At 34.9% G+C, this 19794-nt stretch overlaps 2 protein-coding genes across 11 annotated transcripts in view; one reads left to right on the plus strand and one right to left on the minus strand.

Moving 5' to 3' along the window:
* Positions 1–17035, minus strand: mfge8a (milk fat globule EGF and factor V/VIII domain containing a). Of its 2 annotated transcripts, none has more exons than XM_073906545.1 (10): positions 15882–16654; positions 14244–14369; positions 12753–12884; positions 8979–9092; positions 8551–8732; positions 5031–5186; positions 2593–2737; positions 2309–2511; positions 1427–1582; positions 1–892 (listed from the first exon to the last, which is right to left on the minus strand). In XM_073906545.1, exons 4-10 carry the CDS (start codon positions 9061–9063, stop codon positions 749–751), a joined length of 1071 nt encoding a protein of 356 aa, XP_073762646.1. In that variant the 5' UTR covers positions 9064–9092; positions 12753–12884; positions 14244–14369; positions 15882–16654; the 3' UTR covers positions 1–748. The 2 variants fall into 2 exon arrangements, with proteins under 2 accessions (XP_073762646.1, NP_001014321.2); NM_001014299.2 differs by having other exon boundaries at positions 69–892; positions 16552–17035.
* cpt1aa (carnitine palmitoyltransferase 1Aa (liver)) overlaps positions 16752–19794 on the plus strand; it is a 25221-nt gene continuing 22178 nt past the window's right edge. For 3 of the 9 annotated variants that reach the window (XM_073906677.1, XM_005166474.6, XM_068222315.2), the window contains exons 1-3: positions 17387–17814; positions 18258–18413; positions 18533–18675. Coding sequence is in view for 7 of the 9 variants with exons in the window: in XM_005166474.6 (XP_005166531.1) it covers positions 18273–18413; positions 18533–18675 (284 nt within the window). In the remaining 2 variants the exon portion in view is untranslated. Of the gene's footprint in view, positions 16854–17386; positions 17815–18257; positions 18414–18532; positions 18676–19794 lie in introns of those variants that run through there. The other 6 variants (XM_073906676.1, XM_005166473.6, XM_005166476.6 and 3 more) reach the window with 3 other exon arrangements.

The following is a 19794-nucleotide window of genomic DNA, read 5'->3' on the forward strand; positions in this document are numbered from 1 at the left end:
TAAGATTCGACATGTTTATTAACACAGTTAAAGACAAATGTTTTACAAAAGACAAAAATGCTTCATACTTGGACAACTGTACATTTCTTTTTTTAATTCGGTTGTTTACGTTGGCCAAATTTATAAAATGCGTTATAAAAGTGTATACCAATGGCAGTGCAAACAGGTCAATTGATTGGAGCAGCTTTCTCAACAAGCTCATTGATTATAAAAGTTTTCAATTCAATTCTGATTTACAGCACGGTTTCTGACAGATCTGATTCAAGCTGTGCGTACAAAAAGCAGAAACTCAGAATTACAAGTTGAACTTTCCGTTACAAATCAATCCTGTACATGTGCTGAAAGGCAAAATAAGGTAAACTGATGAACATCAGCACTAATGGGCTGCAAAATGTAACACTTGAAGGTTTTTACTCACCTTAGTGACGAAGGATAAGCAATAACACTAAAAGAAATTAACGAGTGTGTACATTTCGAAATAGTGTTTATAAGATTAAAGATTTTAGTAAAACATTAAAATTAGTCTCATTGTGTTTTCTTTCAATTCTGTAAAATACTCAGAAATGTACTTAAAACGTCATTTCAGAAACTCACCGCTGTGGCCAAAGGCTTTCAAAATTAGATCAACTGAGCCCTTCAAGTAATTGCATCAGTACAAGAACATACAGAGCAATAGAACGGAGGCTAATGTAAATGGAAAATCACCCAGCAGACACACTTCAGATAGTGAATAAGAGTGTCATGTTGACTAATCATCACAGCCCAGCAGCTCCATGCGCAGGGTGATCCGCTCGTGCCACTCCCATGGCAGAATGCGTACATAACGGGCATAGAACGGAGGCTCGAACAAGTTCTTTTTGTGCGTGTTGTTGTCAGTGTTGCCTTGGAAAATCTGCAAGGAATAAAAACAAAACTAATTTCAGTAAGTAAGGTGACATGAGTATCAGGCATGTATTGTAGGGCTCATCCTGTGCATGCCTTTTTGTTGTTGTTCTTACAGTTTTTACAAATATATTTAGCTAATGAAATGTATTAAATAGAGCTTGCATCTGCTTGAACTGACGATCAGATGTTGCAAGTCAATGGTTACAGGTTTTCAGCTATCTTCAAAATGTCTTCTCTTGTGTTTAACATAAAAAACTCATAAAGGTTTGAAACAAGTAAATGGTGAGTAAAAGATGACTAAATTTTCATTTTTAGGTCACCTTTCCCTTTCTGAATATGTAATAAGTTATTAACATTTAATTAATATTGATATTGAATTCATATTACTTACGGTGACAGAGTCATTCATCTTTACGATGTTAATAAGCAAATATATTCTAGCTAGTTCTAAATCTAGTATTCCATATTCTTCAAACACAGTTTTAATTAATGTAATCTAATCTATTTATTTATTGAATAAAGATAACGTCATTGCTCTAACCTTATCTGTTTTTGTTACTTGATCCTTCACAATGCTCCAGGACTTTCCATCATCACTGTAAGCGATCTTAAAGGCCGAAACAAACTGCACAACTCCAAAGTCTTTTGCTCCCTGAGTGATGATGCCTGTGACCCTTACAGGTTTCTCCAAATCCAGCTGCAACACAAAAGAAAACACAATAAACATGATATTCAATTACTTGCAAAATCATTGATGTTAAAGCTAAAAAAAAACCAACAGGTTTGGTTACTTACTTTTTGGTTACAATACTAAATTAACTCATGATGAAAGTTTTATAGCAACACAATTACTACATTTTCAAGGTATTAATCCATCACAGAACTATTTGTTACAATGTTTAGCATAATTGAGTACACCTCATTTTAAAAATGAGTATTTGTATCCATTTCTCAATAAATATAGGCAATATATTTTGGTGCATTTAAACAAAACATATTTATTAAACAGATATATTTATTAAAATAATATTTTACTCACCAAACAAGAAAATGAAAAGATAATACTATTAAAATCAAGCAAAATATTGCAAAAATAAATTACAACTTACAAAATTTCGACTAAATTCTTCATTTTTTTAAAAATGTGTATTTAATATTTATCTATGACATAAATTTGGCTGTACTAGTTTTTTGGCCGTTATCGTAAGTTATTTTGTTAGATAAGCTCCATATTTGGCTTCAATACTGGATAATCTTATGTATATGCACAAATATAATATTGTATAGCTTCCTAATAAAAAAAAATGTGAATTTAAAAGAGAGATTTTTGAGGGGTGTACTTTTATATATGCTGAGCACTGTAAGACAGGAAAAAAACTGCAGAAAGAATTACAAAACTAGTCATGACACTTCACAGTCGGACCTGGAGCCACTCAGAGCGGTTGTTGTTAGCTGCTGACCATGCATTAGTTTTGCCTTGCTTGTCCAGACGAGCGTAGAAAGGGTACCAGGTAAAAGCATCTATACCCCAGGTGCGGAAAGTACTAGATGCTGTGAGCTGAACATCAGAGATGAGTCGGGATTTCATGCCCAGTGGATCAGTGCAGCCGACTGTGCTGGAGTGAACTGTTATATTAGGGAAAATGAGAGGCTAAGTAAACAAGAAATTGTAAAATAGTGATTCAAGGATAATTAAACTGCAATTACCATTGAGCTCACAGCCCACAAGCTCCATCCGCAAAGTACAGGCTTTACGGCAGACAACAGGAATGATGCGAATAAACTGGGCCACAATGGGAGGGTCAAACATGTTTGTCTTGGTACCATCGTTATCTGAATTTCCTGCAAATACCTAAAAAAAAGTAATAATAAAGGATGCACCTTAAAAAAACATTAGGATTGCATTGATGATCCATTTAGAACATCCATTGAATCTTTCCATTCCAAAAGTTTCTTAAAAGGCACCTGTTTTACCCCTTTTTTAAGATTTTAAATAAGTCTTTTGTGTCTCCAGAATGTGTTTGTAAAGTTTCAGCTCAAAACTCCAATCAGATTATTTATTATAGCTTTCAGAATGTTGGATTTTCTGCTCTGAACACAATGTAGCTGTTTTTGTGGCCTGTGGCTTTAATGCTAGTTCTCCCCGCCCACTGTTCCCACTTGCCTGTCAGAGTGTGCCTCAATCTCCGCCTCTGCTGTGTCAGATTAACAGCACAGTGACAGACATGAAGAAAGCAGATTTCACGTTTAACGTTTGAGAGACATACTACAGCAAGAACTTTCCCAATGATCATTTGATATATTTGTTGTGGAGTTGCAGCGATGAGTCACACACAAGGTCGTTACAAAGTTCATGCACACACACATCATGCACGTTTAACTTTGTGCTGTTTTTGCATGGCAAATGTGACAAGATACACGTTAATATCCACAGCTGTATGGATATCCGGTATGTTAATGTACAAAATAAACCTGATTTAACATCCACAAACCGGGATTGAAGTGTCTTTTTTAAGAATTGTACTGACGTGTGGCTTTGGTGAAGAAGTAAAGACGGTAAAATTGCTGTAATTTATTACAAACATGCACTGTTTTAAAAACATTTTAAACTTGTAAAACTAATGCTTGATCACATTTGATGATGATTGATGATCACAGAGAGCTGAACAGATCTTTTAATCCCAGTTGCTTTGTGCAAGTCCTGTCTTGTAGATATAATTATATGCTTTGCTACATGTTAATACGCGGCTCTCAATCAAATTGCTGGGTGGGGAAACCGCACTCTTACGTCACGTCACAATGGGAGGGATTTGGATCCTATTTTAACGTCAGGGAATTAAAAAAAAAAAAAAAAGAGGCTTATTGTCCTTATATCACTCAAATATGACTCTAGACACACTTCTGTCCAAACAGCTCACAAAAGATGGTTTTCATCATAGGTACCCTTTAAAGGGGTAGTTTGCTCAAAAAATTAAATTCTGTCTCTATTGACTCACCCTTCAGTTGTTCCAAACCTGTTTAACTTTCTCTATTCTATTGAACACTTGAATCATTGTACAAACAATCCTTAAAAGAAATCCCTTGATAAGAATTCAGTTCAATATTAAAGAAATACAACCTATTTAGTTGGAAAAATGTAATTAAATATGTACGTTTGTTTTCCCAGAGATGGGTTGCGGCTGGAAGGGCATCCATGCGTAAAAACGTGCTGGATAAGTTGGCGGTTCATTCCGCTTTGGCGAACCCAGATTATTAAAGGGACTAAGCCGAAAAGAAAATGAATGAATGAATGTACGTTTGTTTAATGTTTAAGACTTTACATAACTCGACTTCACCACTAAATCAGTTTGTGAAAGTTAGAATAAGTGCTCAACGAACTACTAGGAGTGGTGAAAGAGGGGATTGTATTATTCCTCTCATTAATAGTAAATTCAGTCAGTCGGTATTTTCAGTAAAAGCTGCAAGGGAATCGAACATTACACCAACAATTAGAAGATCACTTATTTATTGCTCTTCAGTTTCATGTTAAAAATTGGTTATTGACAAATCAGTACTGTCAGGATTAGTAATGTATTCTTGACACTTATTTTTACTGTGTGTCTTTGGCTTTTTGTCCTCTGCTGCTATCAATCTCTTTTTGTTTTTTTTGCTTTTTTAAATAGTATTTTATATATGATAGTGTATTCTATGTTATCATGCTGTGCTTCTATTTTAGGTGTGACATTTTAACATTCTATAAGGGGTCTACAGATGAAAAATAGCCATTCTTGACTAATTCTGCTACATTTTACAGTAATGCTTATTAATGCACATTGACCCTGTAAACAAATAAACTAAATAACACTAAACTAAACACAAAAGAAGATGTTTTGAAGAAAGCTAAGAATATACTCATAAAGGTTTGGGACCACTTGAGCGAGAGTGATTACATTTTTAATTTTGGGTTAACTTTACCTTTAAATTAAAAAAGGTTCTAAGAACTAAATGGTTCTTTTAAGAAGTGCTAACAGAGAGGTTCTTTTGGAAAAAGATTGGTTATTATATATAATCACTGCAAAAATTACCTTTATTTGTTAGGTGTGCATTTATTTAATCACATAAGGAAGGCTTGCATTGTGTTAGATTAAATTTTCGATGTTTCTTACTCTGTCTTTTCTCTGGCCATCTGCTCTGTACACAGTGTAGGTTTTGCCATCAAAACTGGATGCCACCTTGAAAGCCTTGATAAACTCAGCTGTCCCCATGCGACTGGCACCTTGAGTGATGATTCCTGTGAGACGCATCTTCTTTTGCATGTCTATCTAAAATTAGAGAATCAAGAACAGGAAGTGTGAACATTATATCGGATGTACACGAAAAGAAACTGAATTACTTCCAGACAACAAGTCTACACAGCAACCAGAACAATAACAGCAAAAAGAAATAAAATCTTATGAACAGTAAAAACATTAACATAAGGACATGCTTTACTATGAACAGAACATTATTTTCTGTTAGTGTAGCTTTGGGTGCTGCTAATATAGTTATCATTTTAATTGGTATTAAAATGATCAGGGAATAACTTATATTAAAACAAATAGGTTCTTTTATTAAATTGTTTTAATGGAGATCCATAATGCCCCTTGATAAACATTCATGCCTTCAATTGAAACATTATGACTAGCGAGCAACATTTTGTGTTTAAAACAATTTGTGTTTAAAGTGTGCAGCACTTCAATAAATATTTTAAAGCAAATATGGATTTAATAATGCAGCACTTTCAATTAGAATTCTTATGTTTGAGTTTTTAGAATTTTAGCTGCATTATGCATTACAATATTATTTTATTTAACATTTAAGTAAGAGATACGGTAACAAATTATTTCAATCTGATCTCAATATTTGCTTCATACATGCATAAAAAAGGAAAAAGAAAGAAAAGAAAATGATGGTTTGGAAATTATAGGGATATGTACAATTTTATTAAACAAAATGTGATAGGAGTCAGAGTCTCAAAACACAGAGGAAGACTGAACAGAAATATGTGTGACAGCTAGGGGTGGGAAGATTAACCGATATGTATCGATACGCGGTCATGCGCGTGCACGATGCGAGTGCATCGGTTGAGCAGCAGAGGATGAATGAAATTTTGGAAGCAAATCGAGATGCATCGGTTTTTGCGAGATGCATCGGTTTTTCCGAGATACAGCTTATATTTTTAATATAGAATGTATTTTTTATTTATTAACAAGTGTTGTTAACCTGTTTTTGGCGCATAATTTAATCGACCTACATAAAGTAAGCCTTAGCAACGGATTTGCGGATGTGTACACTTTCACTACAACTCAGTGTATCAGGTGTGCGGATGAAGCTAGTGGTGCGCCCTCAGAAAGCGCGAGAAGCAAAACAAACATTTTATTCCCCACTGAGTTTTAAATCTAAAGTATGGCAAGCAACATTGTGGATTTAAGGATGGACGACATGACAGGACAGATGCAATTTGCAAAACGTGCCGCGCATCTGTAAAATACGCGGGCAGTCCGACTAATCTGATATCTCACTTGAAGCGGCGCCACGGTGTTGTTGTGAAAGCATCTTCCAGTGTTTCTGCATCGCCGGCTTTCGCACTGCTTCAACCAGCTCCAAAAGTGGTGAGAAAAGCATTGCAAGTTTTTTTTTCCATGCGCAACAGTTCTGCTCGCTCTACGCCAATAACGAATGCTATTGCATTGTTCATCTGCAAAGATATTCAGCCTAGTGTCACGGAGAACGAAGGTTTTAAACACCTCCTCCTGTTAATTTTTATTTAATTATAATAATAATAATATTAATAATAATAATGATAAAAATAATTGGGTGTCACGGTGGCACAGTGGGTAGTTTGACCACCTCACAGCAAGAAGATTGCTGGTTTGTTATATTTTTATTAGCCTGTTGTTTACAGTAACAGTGATGTTTCAAAGCAGCAGAACACTGCTAGTTCACGACCTTAAGTTTTGAATAATCAGTGGCAAAATATATCTTTGTAAAACTTGTTTTCATAGTTGAAAAGTTAAATCACAATTCTTGTTGTGCAATGCTAAATTTATTTATGTTGAAAGAGTGCAAATATATACATTTATAATATATATTGCACTTATACATTCTGTTTATCTTGAAAATACTTAAATAATATGTGCTATATGTTCTAAAATGGCCCTCTACTGTAAACTGACACTCTGGCTCTGAGAGAAAAGCCAGTTTTTAAAAAAAGTCTTGGTTTTGCTTGGTTTATAAATAATCAAACTCATTCAATGGCACAGCATCCTCTTTCACATAATCTCATAAACTTGATCTAATTAGTTAGTGCTGAAATATCGCATCGTATCGTGATATGGGTGTAAATCGTATCGTGTTGCATCGCAATATGTCACAAATGTATCGCTAATATATCGGATCGTATTCTTTGTATCGAGATACGTATCGGATCGGCATTATAGCTTAGATGCCCAACCCTAGTGACAGCAGATCATTTTAGAGAAGATTCTTTACAGCTCCCATAACAGCATTACACACAAGCTCACATAGTTAGGACATTTGTTAGAGGAAATATGAAACCTTAAAGGTTAATAGTTTTTCTACTTTTGGGGACTGTCTGAATATACATTATTGCAAGCAGGTAGGAGAATTTTGATCATTTATTCATTCAGTATATTATACCAAAGGAAAATAATGGTTTTAGACCAAGGTGAATGAATTATTATTAAATATACATTTTAGAAAGGAGTAGAAAAGCCAAAACTCATAAATGGTTGCTGGATGACCAAACAAAGAATCGATGGCTAGGAATTGTAGATCATATAAAGATATTTTATTTTAAAAATTCCCAATAACGTAATATGTTTAAGAAAAAATGTCAATAATATGATAAGGTGTTTACATGAGTTGCTTTTTGAATGTTCATTTCATTAACCTGTTTTACATGTTATAGCACATAATACGATTAACATCATTTTTTGTTTATTAACATCGTTTGAGTTTCATGTAATTTCAGGTGTTTCATTTTTAATTTGTCGACTTTAATAGCAGTTTGGCGCTTCACTATCATTTAGGAACATTTCATGCGTGCCCTTCGTGACAAATGAGATATTGGATGCGAGTATGAACTGCTGGATGTATGGACAACTGTGTTGTTTTAATGGAATTTGATACCGCACACCGTATGGGGAAAAAAATAACCTTCGCATTTCATGATGCAGGTGTCTGTGGTCCTTCACTGACTCGGAAGCTGCAAGAAATAGTGTCTATCCCATCACAAAATGTGTTGAAAAGTCCTACATGACGGTAATAGTTTGATTGGTGTGTTTACATATCTGTACTGCACTTCAATAATACCACTAAAATCAGCATACTCCACATGTCTTTATCTGATTTCTGTTTAGTTTGATTATGACCTTAATCAGATTAAATTTATAAAAATCGCTGTTTACATGGTAGACTCTTAATCAGAGTATTGTCTTAATCATATTAAAATCGGATTATTGGTGTCCATGTAAATGTACTCAATAATTATTATTATTGTTTCACTTTAAAAATGGGTTGAAGCCATGTCTAGTAGTTTCTGTTACACAGCAGTGCAATTTAACACCATCACTTTTCTTTTTTAATTAATTATTATTTAATTAATTAATGGGTTGATTGGCAAACCTCAATCCAGGGGTTCTTGTCTTGGGGTGCTGAGCTCCAGGCATTGACAATCCCCCGGTTATTAAGGCGTGCAAGCGAAGGTCCCCAGTGCTGCAGTCCCAGAATTCCAGAGTGAACAGAAGAAGCTGAAATCTGGGACTCTATGATTCCTCCTTCCTCCATCCCCAATAGAGATGTACAGCCTGCAGCACAAAAAAAAGATGTGAGCACAAGTTAATAAGCCATGAAGTCCATAATTTCTTAATTAATGTTGTACAGCTTATTGCCATCTGATTTATTACAGCAGTTAAGCACATGTGCGTCAAACAGAGTGGAATGTAATCAAACACTAAGGGTCAGCGATAAGACAGCTTTAAGCTTAATTGATGCAACTATATATTAAATCATATTTAATAAGCTAAACACCTGAAAAGAATATAAGAACTCACGTAGCTTGCACTGTTTTCCGACATATGGAGAAGGGCACTGGCAGGTGTAGTCGCCATCCAGATCACGACACACACCTCCGTTCATACAAGGCTTGTTTGCGCAGTCATTCACATCTGTGTACGAAAACCAATAATAATTGGGATATGCAGTTATGAGGTGCTATATGTGGTTAATGAGGAGTAGAGCTGCACATTGCTTAACATGTGTGCTCACAAAGATGACATCAGGATCTCTAATCTCCTCTAAGAGTTCTGTGTGGAGCACAAAATCAGATGGTCACTAGTCATGTCTGTTTTTCTAAAAAACTGCAAACACTTTGCATGGAGATGAAAAGCACATTAAAATGTTCCCAGTTGGAGGCACAACAAGACAAAACCACTTTATTTTATTATTGCTGTCTGAAGAAATGCTGAAGATGTTTATGAAAATTCATACTCGGCAAGTTTTTTGATTTAAAGTCACGGATTCTGCCCAAATTCACAATCAACCCTGCCAAATGATCAGAAGTGTGTCAAAGGTTCTTGCAGTTATCACAAACCTCCACTAAGGGGCAAACTTTCTTAGATTCATTCATTCATTTTCTTTTAACTTAAGTCTCTTTATTAACCAGGGGTTGCCACAGCAGAATGCACCGCCACTTTATCTAGCATATGTTATTATGCAGTGGATGCCCTTCCAGCCACAACTAAGCACTGGTAAACACCCATACACTCCTGCATTTACACACATACACTATGGCCAATTTAGGTTATTTAATTCACCTGTTCATGTCTTTAGACTTGAGGGAAAACCGGAGCACCCGGAGGAAACCCACGCCAACACAGGGAGAACATGCAAACTCCTCACAGAAATGCTAACTGTACCAACTGGGACTCGAATCAGCGACCTTGCTACCCCCTACTCACTGTGTCGCCACTTTTTCTTAGATATGTGGTTAAAATTGAAATAAATGTGTAATTCACATATTGTTTCAATTGTCTACTACTAATGATAAAATTACTATTTAAAAGCTTTTACCCAATTTCTTGTCAAATAATTCTACATTTATGTAGCATCTATGTACAGATTGATTAAAACTGATAGTAAATACAATATTGTTACAAAGTATTTCAATTGTAACTTTTTGTACTATTAAGAAGTTTTTCTGGAGCAGCAAATTGTAATTTTATCTTGTTTTTAAAAAATTCTGAATTGGATTCTGAAGTATCATCAACACAGAAGACTGGAGTAATGGATGTTGCAAATTTAGGTTTGCCAACATAAACAAATAAATTACATTTTAAAATATATTACAATAAAAAAAGAGTTATTTTAAATGTGTGATCATTTTTTCATTATTATTTTTTGTCTGTATTTCTATCAATTAAATGGTGAGCATACAGCAAGTGGCTTTTTAAAATTCTATATATATTACTTAGAGTTACTGTTTATCACATTTGGTTTTTGAAAAGTATTACACCATTACCACGAGTGTGATATTTCTAACTTATCCATCCAGAAATACTGTTTTGATCATAAAATGACACAGAAACGCTATTGTCATGAAAACAGACAAACAGTATTTTCCCGTCCAAACAACAGAGCAGCTTTGCTCCTAAACTGTTAAGAGGATTGAACACTAAAAACATTGCTCTGCCCAATCCAGCACACAAGCACACAAACAAGCACACCTGCCTACTGACAAGATGACAAATTCATCTACAGTAGGTCAGATGTGCTTCTTTATTATTGTGAGATTCAACAGAAAATACGCATCATCTCTTCTGAAATGGCTAATGAACCATGATCTAATTCACGATTCAAAAAGCAACTTAACAGACTGACAAAGGATTTAGACAAACAAACAAATCTGATTTAGCTTACATCACATAAAAAAGTTTTGAAGTTCTTTAATACTAACAAACCAGACTGTACTGTTCTTCTTGAGTATAAAACCTCTTTGGCTGCCCTGCAGGGAACGTTCCTGGCTGCATCTGAGGGCCATTCAGTGCCAGTGCTAGTCTAGTAAAATCTGTAATGCTACACTGTAAAATCAGTTTCTTTTTCTACTATATGAATTATGAAATATTATAAAAAAAGTTATATTTTTCCTCTTGCTTCTTCTTAACATGAATATTACATTCCTAAATTCCTAATGTATGTGTTGTGCATTGGTCAACTGTAATTATTGATAATTGCCGTGTACACAAATTACATAATTGGTTGACACTCTAGACACTGTTTGGAAGTGTTCATGACTTGGGACTAGAAATTATGCCCTCTATTACTGCAATAAATACCGTCTTAGCTACATTTGACTGAAAAAGCCACAACCAGTTTTGAGCGGACAAGTAGAACAAATAGGCGGGTTTTACAGATAATAATAGTAATTCCAGCATGGCAAAAACACAGCTAGTCATATAGAATTAAAAGTACAAGTTATCTGTAACCAGTCATTTCTTAATGCTTTGATGTAAAATCAGAATCTGAATGGTTACAATGGTTTTAAAAGACATGCCAATAACAGCATCAGGGCATCAAACTGTTAAAATCATAAATGGAAGGGACTTGTGTGGACTGGAAATTTTGAACAAAGCTTATTTAAAACTCACTATGGTTACAGCTCTCGCTGACTGCTCAACATCCTGGGTGTGTCTGGTGTTTACACCAATTCAACTGAACGTACAGTCCGTTTTAAAGCATGAGTCCAGTGAAACACTATGGAACATATGATACAGCATGAACTAACTGAAATCTAGTCCTTGTTTAAACCTGTAGTCACAGGGAAATTCATCATGTAGGAGAAAATGTAATTAATTAACCACCAAACGCATCACAGAATCTCTATCTATTGTTTAATTGAGCACTTAGGGTGTGTTCACACTTGCCAGTTTTGGCTTGATTAAAAGGAAATCTGATGTAAATGCACTCGATTTCAAGTGGGAATGCTGCCATAGGAAGATTACCGCAGACTGGACTTCTAAACAAAAGACTTGGTAAAGTTACAAGCAAACTCTTGAGTGGTTTGTCTGAAGTTGGTGCATTAAATTGAACGAAAAAAAAAAGACAAAATACATATAAACAAACCAAAAAACAGAACATAAAATCATAGGATATGGCCACAGACAGGACAGAGTCTGATCTGATTCTGTTCTGATTTCTTTAAAAACGAATAACCTCTTCCTGAGTCCACAACTGATAATAATCCCAACACATGTGTGCACATACAATAAGTGCATTTAGAAACCAGCCCAGAGCAATGTTTTGGATGTTCAGTTATGTTTGTTGCAAAGTATGTCATAAAAGCTGTATTTGTTGTCGTTTTTTAGTATCTGGTTCCAATGTGGTTCAAATTCTGATTTAAAAATGACAGCGTGAACACTAAGAGAAACAGGAACCAAAACTTATTTCTTAGATCCACACCAAACAAAACAAGTCTAAATCTAACTGTGAGTGTCAACACTCCCTCAATTATACTTACTCTGGCTAATTGAGGCTAAAATAATCCATTTAAATCCAATATATATCTATGTTGCTCTAAATAATTATTGTTAGAACTAGTAACTGGTGGTGGAGAAGAGAAACCTAATCATACAATTGTAAAGCGCTTTGGGTGGATGCCCATACACAATAAACAAGCTATATAAATGCACATTACATTACATAGTATTATGCATTTACCCAAAAATTTGTTATATTTGCTATATTATAGCCCACTGAAGTGATCATCTAATTTGTACAGGAGATACCAACAAAGCTTGTTGTAAATCTGAAATAAGTGTTACAATACTTACTGATTTGGCAGTGTGCACCTTCGAAACCAGGTTGGCATTTGCATACATATTCATTAAAAGTGTCTCCTCTTCTGGAGTTAACGATCACTTCGCATGTGCCATCATTTTTACATGGGTTTGGGCTGCAAGGACCTGAAGATGGAAGCAGGAATAATTTCAGATGTGAGTCTCAAATACAGAAATGTAATTTTTTCCTCTACAAGATATTAAGATAGAGCAAATGAATGCTCATATTCTTTATCTGAAGAAAGTAGTAATCTGATATAATGATTTAAAATTGTGTTCACTTTTGCCAGGACACCAAAATCTACAACTGAAAATGAAAGCATTTAATTCTATCCTCTACACCACATATTAATGAAAAAAAAATTCTATCGATCTAAGACAAAGTTGCCACAACCAAGAACCCCATTATTACCATAAGCTACATAGATAAAAATGGGTGTGATTTTAAATGGTAACAAATTGTAATAACTCTACAATAAAAATCAGTTAACAGTAATAACGTTTATGTGCGGTTAATAACCGTAAATTAGAACTGCACAATATATCATTTAACCATATTGCAATGTGTGCATCTGCAATGGTTATATTGCAATAAATACAATGTTGAGATTATAGAGGACCAGAAACCACAGGTCAAAACACACAAGATTTGTAGAGATGCTGCACAAATGAAGCATAATAAAGTAAAAGTTTATCATCTGCATGTGTTTCTAAGGCCTGTGACTGTGTGAGTATTTTAAGAGAGTTTAAAGCATTTTAGTAGTGCAAAAAAAAAAATATTTGTATTGAATTACTTGTGTGATGAAGACTATGCAGTGTTATTTTACATTTGATTATTCAATTTCTGTACCTCAATACTGCTAGAGTCTCCCCAGAAAACCATAAAGCTTGGTTTATTTCACAATTTGCTTCATTGTGTTTATTTATGATGTAGTCTGTTTATTACATGTATATAAAAATAGCATGAAAATATATTTATATTTCACTTCCCTACAAAATCATCCTAATCAATCTGAGGTAATGACATTTCAAATAGAGCTATTCAAGTAATCTGGTGAAAATGTATTTATATCGCAATATATTCATTCATTCAGTCATTCATTTTCTTTTTGACTGGAATGAACCGCCAACTTATCCAGCATATGTTAGTATATTAGTATATTTCTCTGCTTGTGAAAAAAAGTTTGTTGTGATGAGCCTGGGTTAATTATATGACTTTTTCCATCACTGACTGCCTTTGGTGATGCTTTTTGTCTGTGTAACAAAAGTTCAATGTAATGTATAGACTTTTATGGTTTCTACTGTACTTTTAACAGTTGAATTCTGGCAACCACAGCTGCCATTTTTACTGTAAATTTTACACAAAATAATAAGAAAAGGTCTAAGAAAAAGGTTTTCACCGAAGAACAGGGTGAACACTGTAAGCCTAATCTAAAATTTAAATGAGCACAAACTGAGAAAATGCAGATATACAACATTTCTGACCATTCTCAGTGGCATTGCAAGTATCTCCGGCAAATCCCTCGGCACAGATGCAGAAGTAGGGATCTTCCCCGATGCCAGTCACGCACGTCCCTCCATTGTGACACAGGTTCACCTTGCAGTAATCTCCTATAAAGACACACACAAGCAGGAGCGAAAGGAATTAAAAAGATTAGAATGGAATTAGTTCTTATTTTATAATTCGGAGACGGACGGAGTGGTCCTGCATATTAAGCTTCGGGAGATACAAAGAAGTAATAAAAAGGGAAGGAGCGCTTTTCATGCTTCTGAACAGGATCAGGAGAGTACAAAAGATAAGAGATGTGAGCAGCATAGCCAATGTGAATTTGCAGCCTTCATAAGCAGATGTATACTTTCCAAGAACATGAAATATTCTATGATACTTCAAGATAAGTGAACATGAAAGGTTTGGTTTTCAGTATGCCTCTATCTGTAAGTACTGAGTGAGGGAAGCACAAAAAAACATCCTTAGCAATTAGAACAAAACAAAAACAGCGGCCTAATTAAATTCGTCTCATGCTCTGTTTGGGAAGCATCAGTATTCATTGTGCTTCATTCTGGCTGACCAACATGCTAGGATGAAGAAAGGCATGAAGAGAATGTAGGAACACAAAATGTTCATGAACATACTCTCAAAGATGTGAACTGTTACACAACGTGCTTCTTGAGAAGCTGAGAGATTTGTGGCTTGTTTACCACGTGAGCTCCTTAAGATTACATGTAGAGGTTTAGTTCCTTAAATGAGCTTTTGGGTGAGAAATTAAAGGCACTTTCTTATACAATTCTGAACAGATTTATGTCCCAGAATTGTGTGAGTCATATGACCCTATGTTGTGCAAATTGTTTTCCACATCGTTGCAGTTGCTTTGTTTGGTCTTAACAATGATCTGCACACCTTTTATCTGGATCATTTATTGAGAACAACTTTATATTATATTATTCTACATCACATTTGACACAACCCTAAAAAATAACCAGTGTTTCTGCCAATATGAAAACATGTACAAAATGTAGTTAAACAATGGTAGCCACAATTCAACTGTGGTTTCTCTACAGTACACTAACATGGCAAAACCAAGCTATTTGTAGTGAAACTGTATTTATGCTAAGGGTAATACACCAAAAATAGTGGTACTAAATGGAAATTACACTATAATGTTTGCAACAAAAGGATGTTAAATCATAAATATAGATTAATTTATTAAACTAATTAGGATCATGCTAAACAATTAGTTATCAATAGTTATGTTCTTTTAAAAAGACTGATGGCTTTTGTTATCCAAACAAGGCTCAAACATGATTTTGCAATACCTGAAAAATACGTGTTGGAAACTCCTCACGATAAGAAACCTCTGCTATAGAAGTAATTTACTTGAAATGTAATTTCCTTTTTGTTTGTTGTTTTGTACAACGTTATACCAAATATACCAACACATGAATAAAAGAAGGATTATAAGTAGGCTATTAATAATATACTAACCAGAACCATTTTTAAACTTGAAACTATTTAACAACACTGAAGCAGTGACACTCAATACATTTAGCAAGATTTAACATGAAAATGAGCATTACATATTAAAGCACTGAAAATGTAGCCAATTTTAAGTGTGATTTACTCACCATTCGCTGTACAAATGCTGCAAATGACTAAAATAAATGTAGTTAAACAATGGTAGTCACAACCTAATTAAGGTTTCTCGACACTAGCATGGCAAAATATTTGTAATAAAATTGCATTTATGCTAATGGTAATACACCAAAAACAGTGGTTACTAAATTGTAATTACATTATAGACAAAAGGATGTTAAAACCTAGTTATAGATTAATGTATTATACTAATTAAGATCATGCTAAACAATTAGCTATCAATAGTTAAAATTACAGATGGCTTTTGTTATCCAAACAAATCTGAACCATGACTTAGTGTAATACATGATGAATTGCAGGCAAAACACACACAGTATATGTGAAATGTTCCTTAACATTGAACAAATAACTCCTCATAATAAGAAAAACATCTACTACTGAAGTCATTTACTTGTAAATGTAATTTATTTTTTGTTTGCTGTATTGTACAACGTTATATCAAATATACCAACACTATACCTAGGCTAGTAAAACAGTAAGAGGCTATTACTGATATACTAACCATAAACATTGTTAAACTTTAAACTATTCAACAACACTGAATCAGAGACATTCAATGCATTTAACAAGGTTTGCCATGAAAAAAAGCATTACATATAAAAGCACTGGAAATGTAGCCTATTTGAAGTGTGATTTACTCACCATTCACTGTACAAATGCTGCAAATGACTAAACTGACGAACACTACTATACAGGAGCGAGTGAAGCTCTGGCTCTTCATATTGGTGCTCTACTGTCTGTTTGTGTTTCTCAAGTCCCGGAGCGTTTTCTTTACCGCTAGGTCTCACGACGTCATCCTCAAACGTGGAGCAGTTCAAGTACAGGGCGCGCGCACTGTGCACGTGCACGGCTTAAACTCAAGATCAACAGACCCATGTCGACTGGATGCGCTTTAAAATGCTGAAACTGACAGATTCATTATATTATGTGGATGCGTTTACATGGTATGGTGTTGTTAAAACTATTCAAGAGGGGTCTCCACTACATTGTGTAATACTGTGTGCAGTCATTTTAGATTAACGTTGCATTACTGAACCTCCGGATATTCGTTGGTTCAGTAATCCCATAATTCATCCTCCATTGAAAGCCACTAGTAAGCATGTCAACGCATGCAGCTGTAAACAGTCTTTGTTTTGCGTTTGTAGCTTTTAAATAGGGTCATTAAATACATTCACACCGCCGCAGGCAGAACGCTCATTCCGCGTTCACTTCCGTGTTGGGAGTTCTGCGGGGCACGTGATGATGCTTTTACGCGCTTTAATTGGTTGCTTTTGCTGTTTCTCAAAGAACGTGCTAAGATGATGAAGGTCATTACTTAGTGTGTAATTAGCTGCAAAGCTACTGTAGTAGATACTATCATCACCATCACATTAAAGTAATTATTTAAAGCAAAATATCAAAAGCTCACCTACATAATTTTACAACCAACATATTATAGTCATATGGTCACTAGAAAGTGGGCGGGCTATATTTGTCTAGTGTGCTGTTGTTAAAGTACCAGCCGGGAGGAAAAAGACACGCTGCTATCTTAATCTGGATTCATCGTGCCATTTGATCGAATGCATGTCCCATCGCACCGTTAATCTGATCGAGATTTTAGGAAAGGTCGGGAGAATAATAAGTAACTACAATCAAAAGGCGGTAAGTCGGGCATATGGCAGTTTGACATAGATAAATTCGTCATCGTGGACGTAAATAACAGTGCGCTGGGTTAGCCGTAGCTCACTGAGTAAACACAGTGATGCAGATAACAAATCTAGATCGGGTCTGTGTTCAGCAAGGCTAGAACCAAAGACGTTTACGCTTCATTTACTATAGCATTCTCATCTGTTTGCCATCGCTAAATCACGTGATACAATTCGTGTAATATAGTGTTTGAAGAAGAACAGACGGCCACATCATCAGGTCTGTATGCATCGCTATGTGCAATTAGATCTTCCACTTTCTAGGTTAAAAGATGTTCTTTTAATATCTAACTAACAAATGGATATTGGTCTATTTAACATGTAATCACTCGAAGTGATTTGAGTATGAACTTGAATGGGTCAGCCAGTGTTGAGTTCTCAACCATGCTAGGGGTGTTAATATTACTGACTTTGCTTTAATTTGTGAAGTTAAATATTAATATGAGTTAAGCATGAAACCAAGCAGGTAACTGAATATTAGCTTGGAGTTGTTATTTTATTAGTGAGTAAAAGGGCAGGCTATAGCTTATACAGAAGTCATTGGAGTCATAAGATTTGTCTAAATAAGATTTGTCCAAATAACGTGAAGTAGAAAGTTATATTTTGTATGTTTAAGTTGGTCACTTGTTGTATCCTTTACTGAAGAATTTTGTACGTTTGCAGATTTTTTGATTCAGTATGGCAGAAGCTCATCAGGCTGTGGCCTTTCAGTTCACCGTCGGCCCGGATGGCATTGACCTTCAGCTCAGCCATGAGGCTCTTCGGCAAGTCTATCTCTCAGGAATACACTCCTGGAAGAAGAAATTTATCCGATTTAAGGTACCCTGATGGTGTTTCTTACATGATTCTTCATTGAAAGTCTTCTCAAGACTAATTTGGTGTATTAAAACCGGTCTAGGAGATTTTACTGTTGTTTTTCGATTGTTGCATTTCTACAGAATGGCATTTTGAATGGGGTATATCCAGGAAGCGCACCAGGGTTCGTGCTGGTGTTGGCAGGGTACCTTGGAAGGGCACAATATTTAAAAGTGGACCCATCCTTAGGCCTGCTCTTCAAACTTGGCAATTATGTCCCGATCAGGTAAGTGTGTTTCATATGTGGGACATTCTACCAGAAACGTACATTATCTTACCCTAAAATAAAAACGTAAATACAATAAATAAAAAGTATTTCATCACAAAATGTCTAAGATGACCTAATGGTTGATTTCTGTGAGTTGATCTGTAAAGGAATATGTCATTCATTTGGTTCTCAGATATTTGTTCTTTAATAAAAACACTTTACAAATTTACAAACCTTGTCATTGTCCTCAGCCCAATTGAACCTACAGCTTTAATACTTTTATTATGCTAAAAGCTGTTATTTAGAAGAAAAAAAAAACTGAAATAGGTTTAAGTTGTTATCGTTTACATCAATTGAATAAAAACATGAAATTGTAAAGACATTCTACAAATATATTTAGTACAAATAAATGTACAGTTGTCCCCATTTTTCTGTCAGTCCTGTCACATTTGCATTAAATTTAACATAAAATGTGTGTAATACACGCTTAAATCTATGGCTGACAGTGATCAAGGTTGCATTCTATCATTGAGTTGTATGATTTTATGCTTGTTTTTGTATGAATTTTTTTGAGGAGGACAAGCTTAAGTCAGGCCCTGTCACTTTTTTTATAAGTGAAAATGCATGTTTTGGGTAGAATGTCCCTTGTGTTTTGTGTTACTTCTCAACACAGTAGGGCACAATAGTTATGTATAGTTAAGTAAAATATACATTCGTTTAGTCCGCAGGGAAAAATAGATAACCCTTTAAAGACAGACTCTATGTGATTTCTGAAGTTGGTAATTGATTGTATATGCTTTTGACCAATAAATTACATTTTTAAGCAGTTTTTTTTTTTGGCATTTATATATTGTTGCAATCTGGTGATTTGAGGTGCTACTTTTGTCCTCATTTGTAAGTCGCTTTGGATAAGAGAGACAAACTACATTACCCAAGATGCTTTACAGAAAATTTTATTAATCAGATGGTCGCACCAAGCAAAATGCACCAAAATAAATCTTTAGCTCCACCCACTCTCATGAAACTGCACAAAAAATATACACTACCTCACAAGTCTCGCCGTGGATCACACTTGTAAGAGCAACAAAATAATAACTTGACTTCTAGTGGATAATTTTTTATAAGTGGCTGAAGGTA

Source organism: Danio rerio, chromosome 7, assembly GCF_049306965.1.
Source record: "Danio rerio strain Tuebingen ecotype United States chromosome 7, GRCz12tu, whole genome shotgun sequence".
Lineage (NCBI taxonomy): Eukaryota > Metazoa > Chordata > Actinopteri > Cypriniformes > Danionidae > Danio > Danio rerio.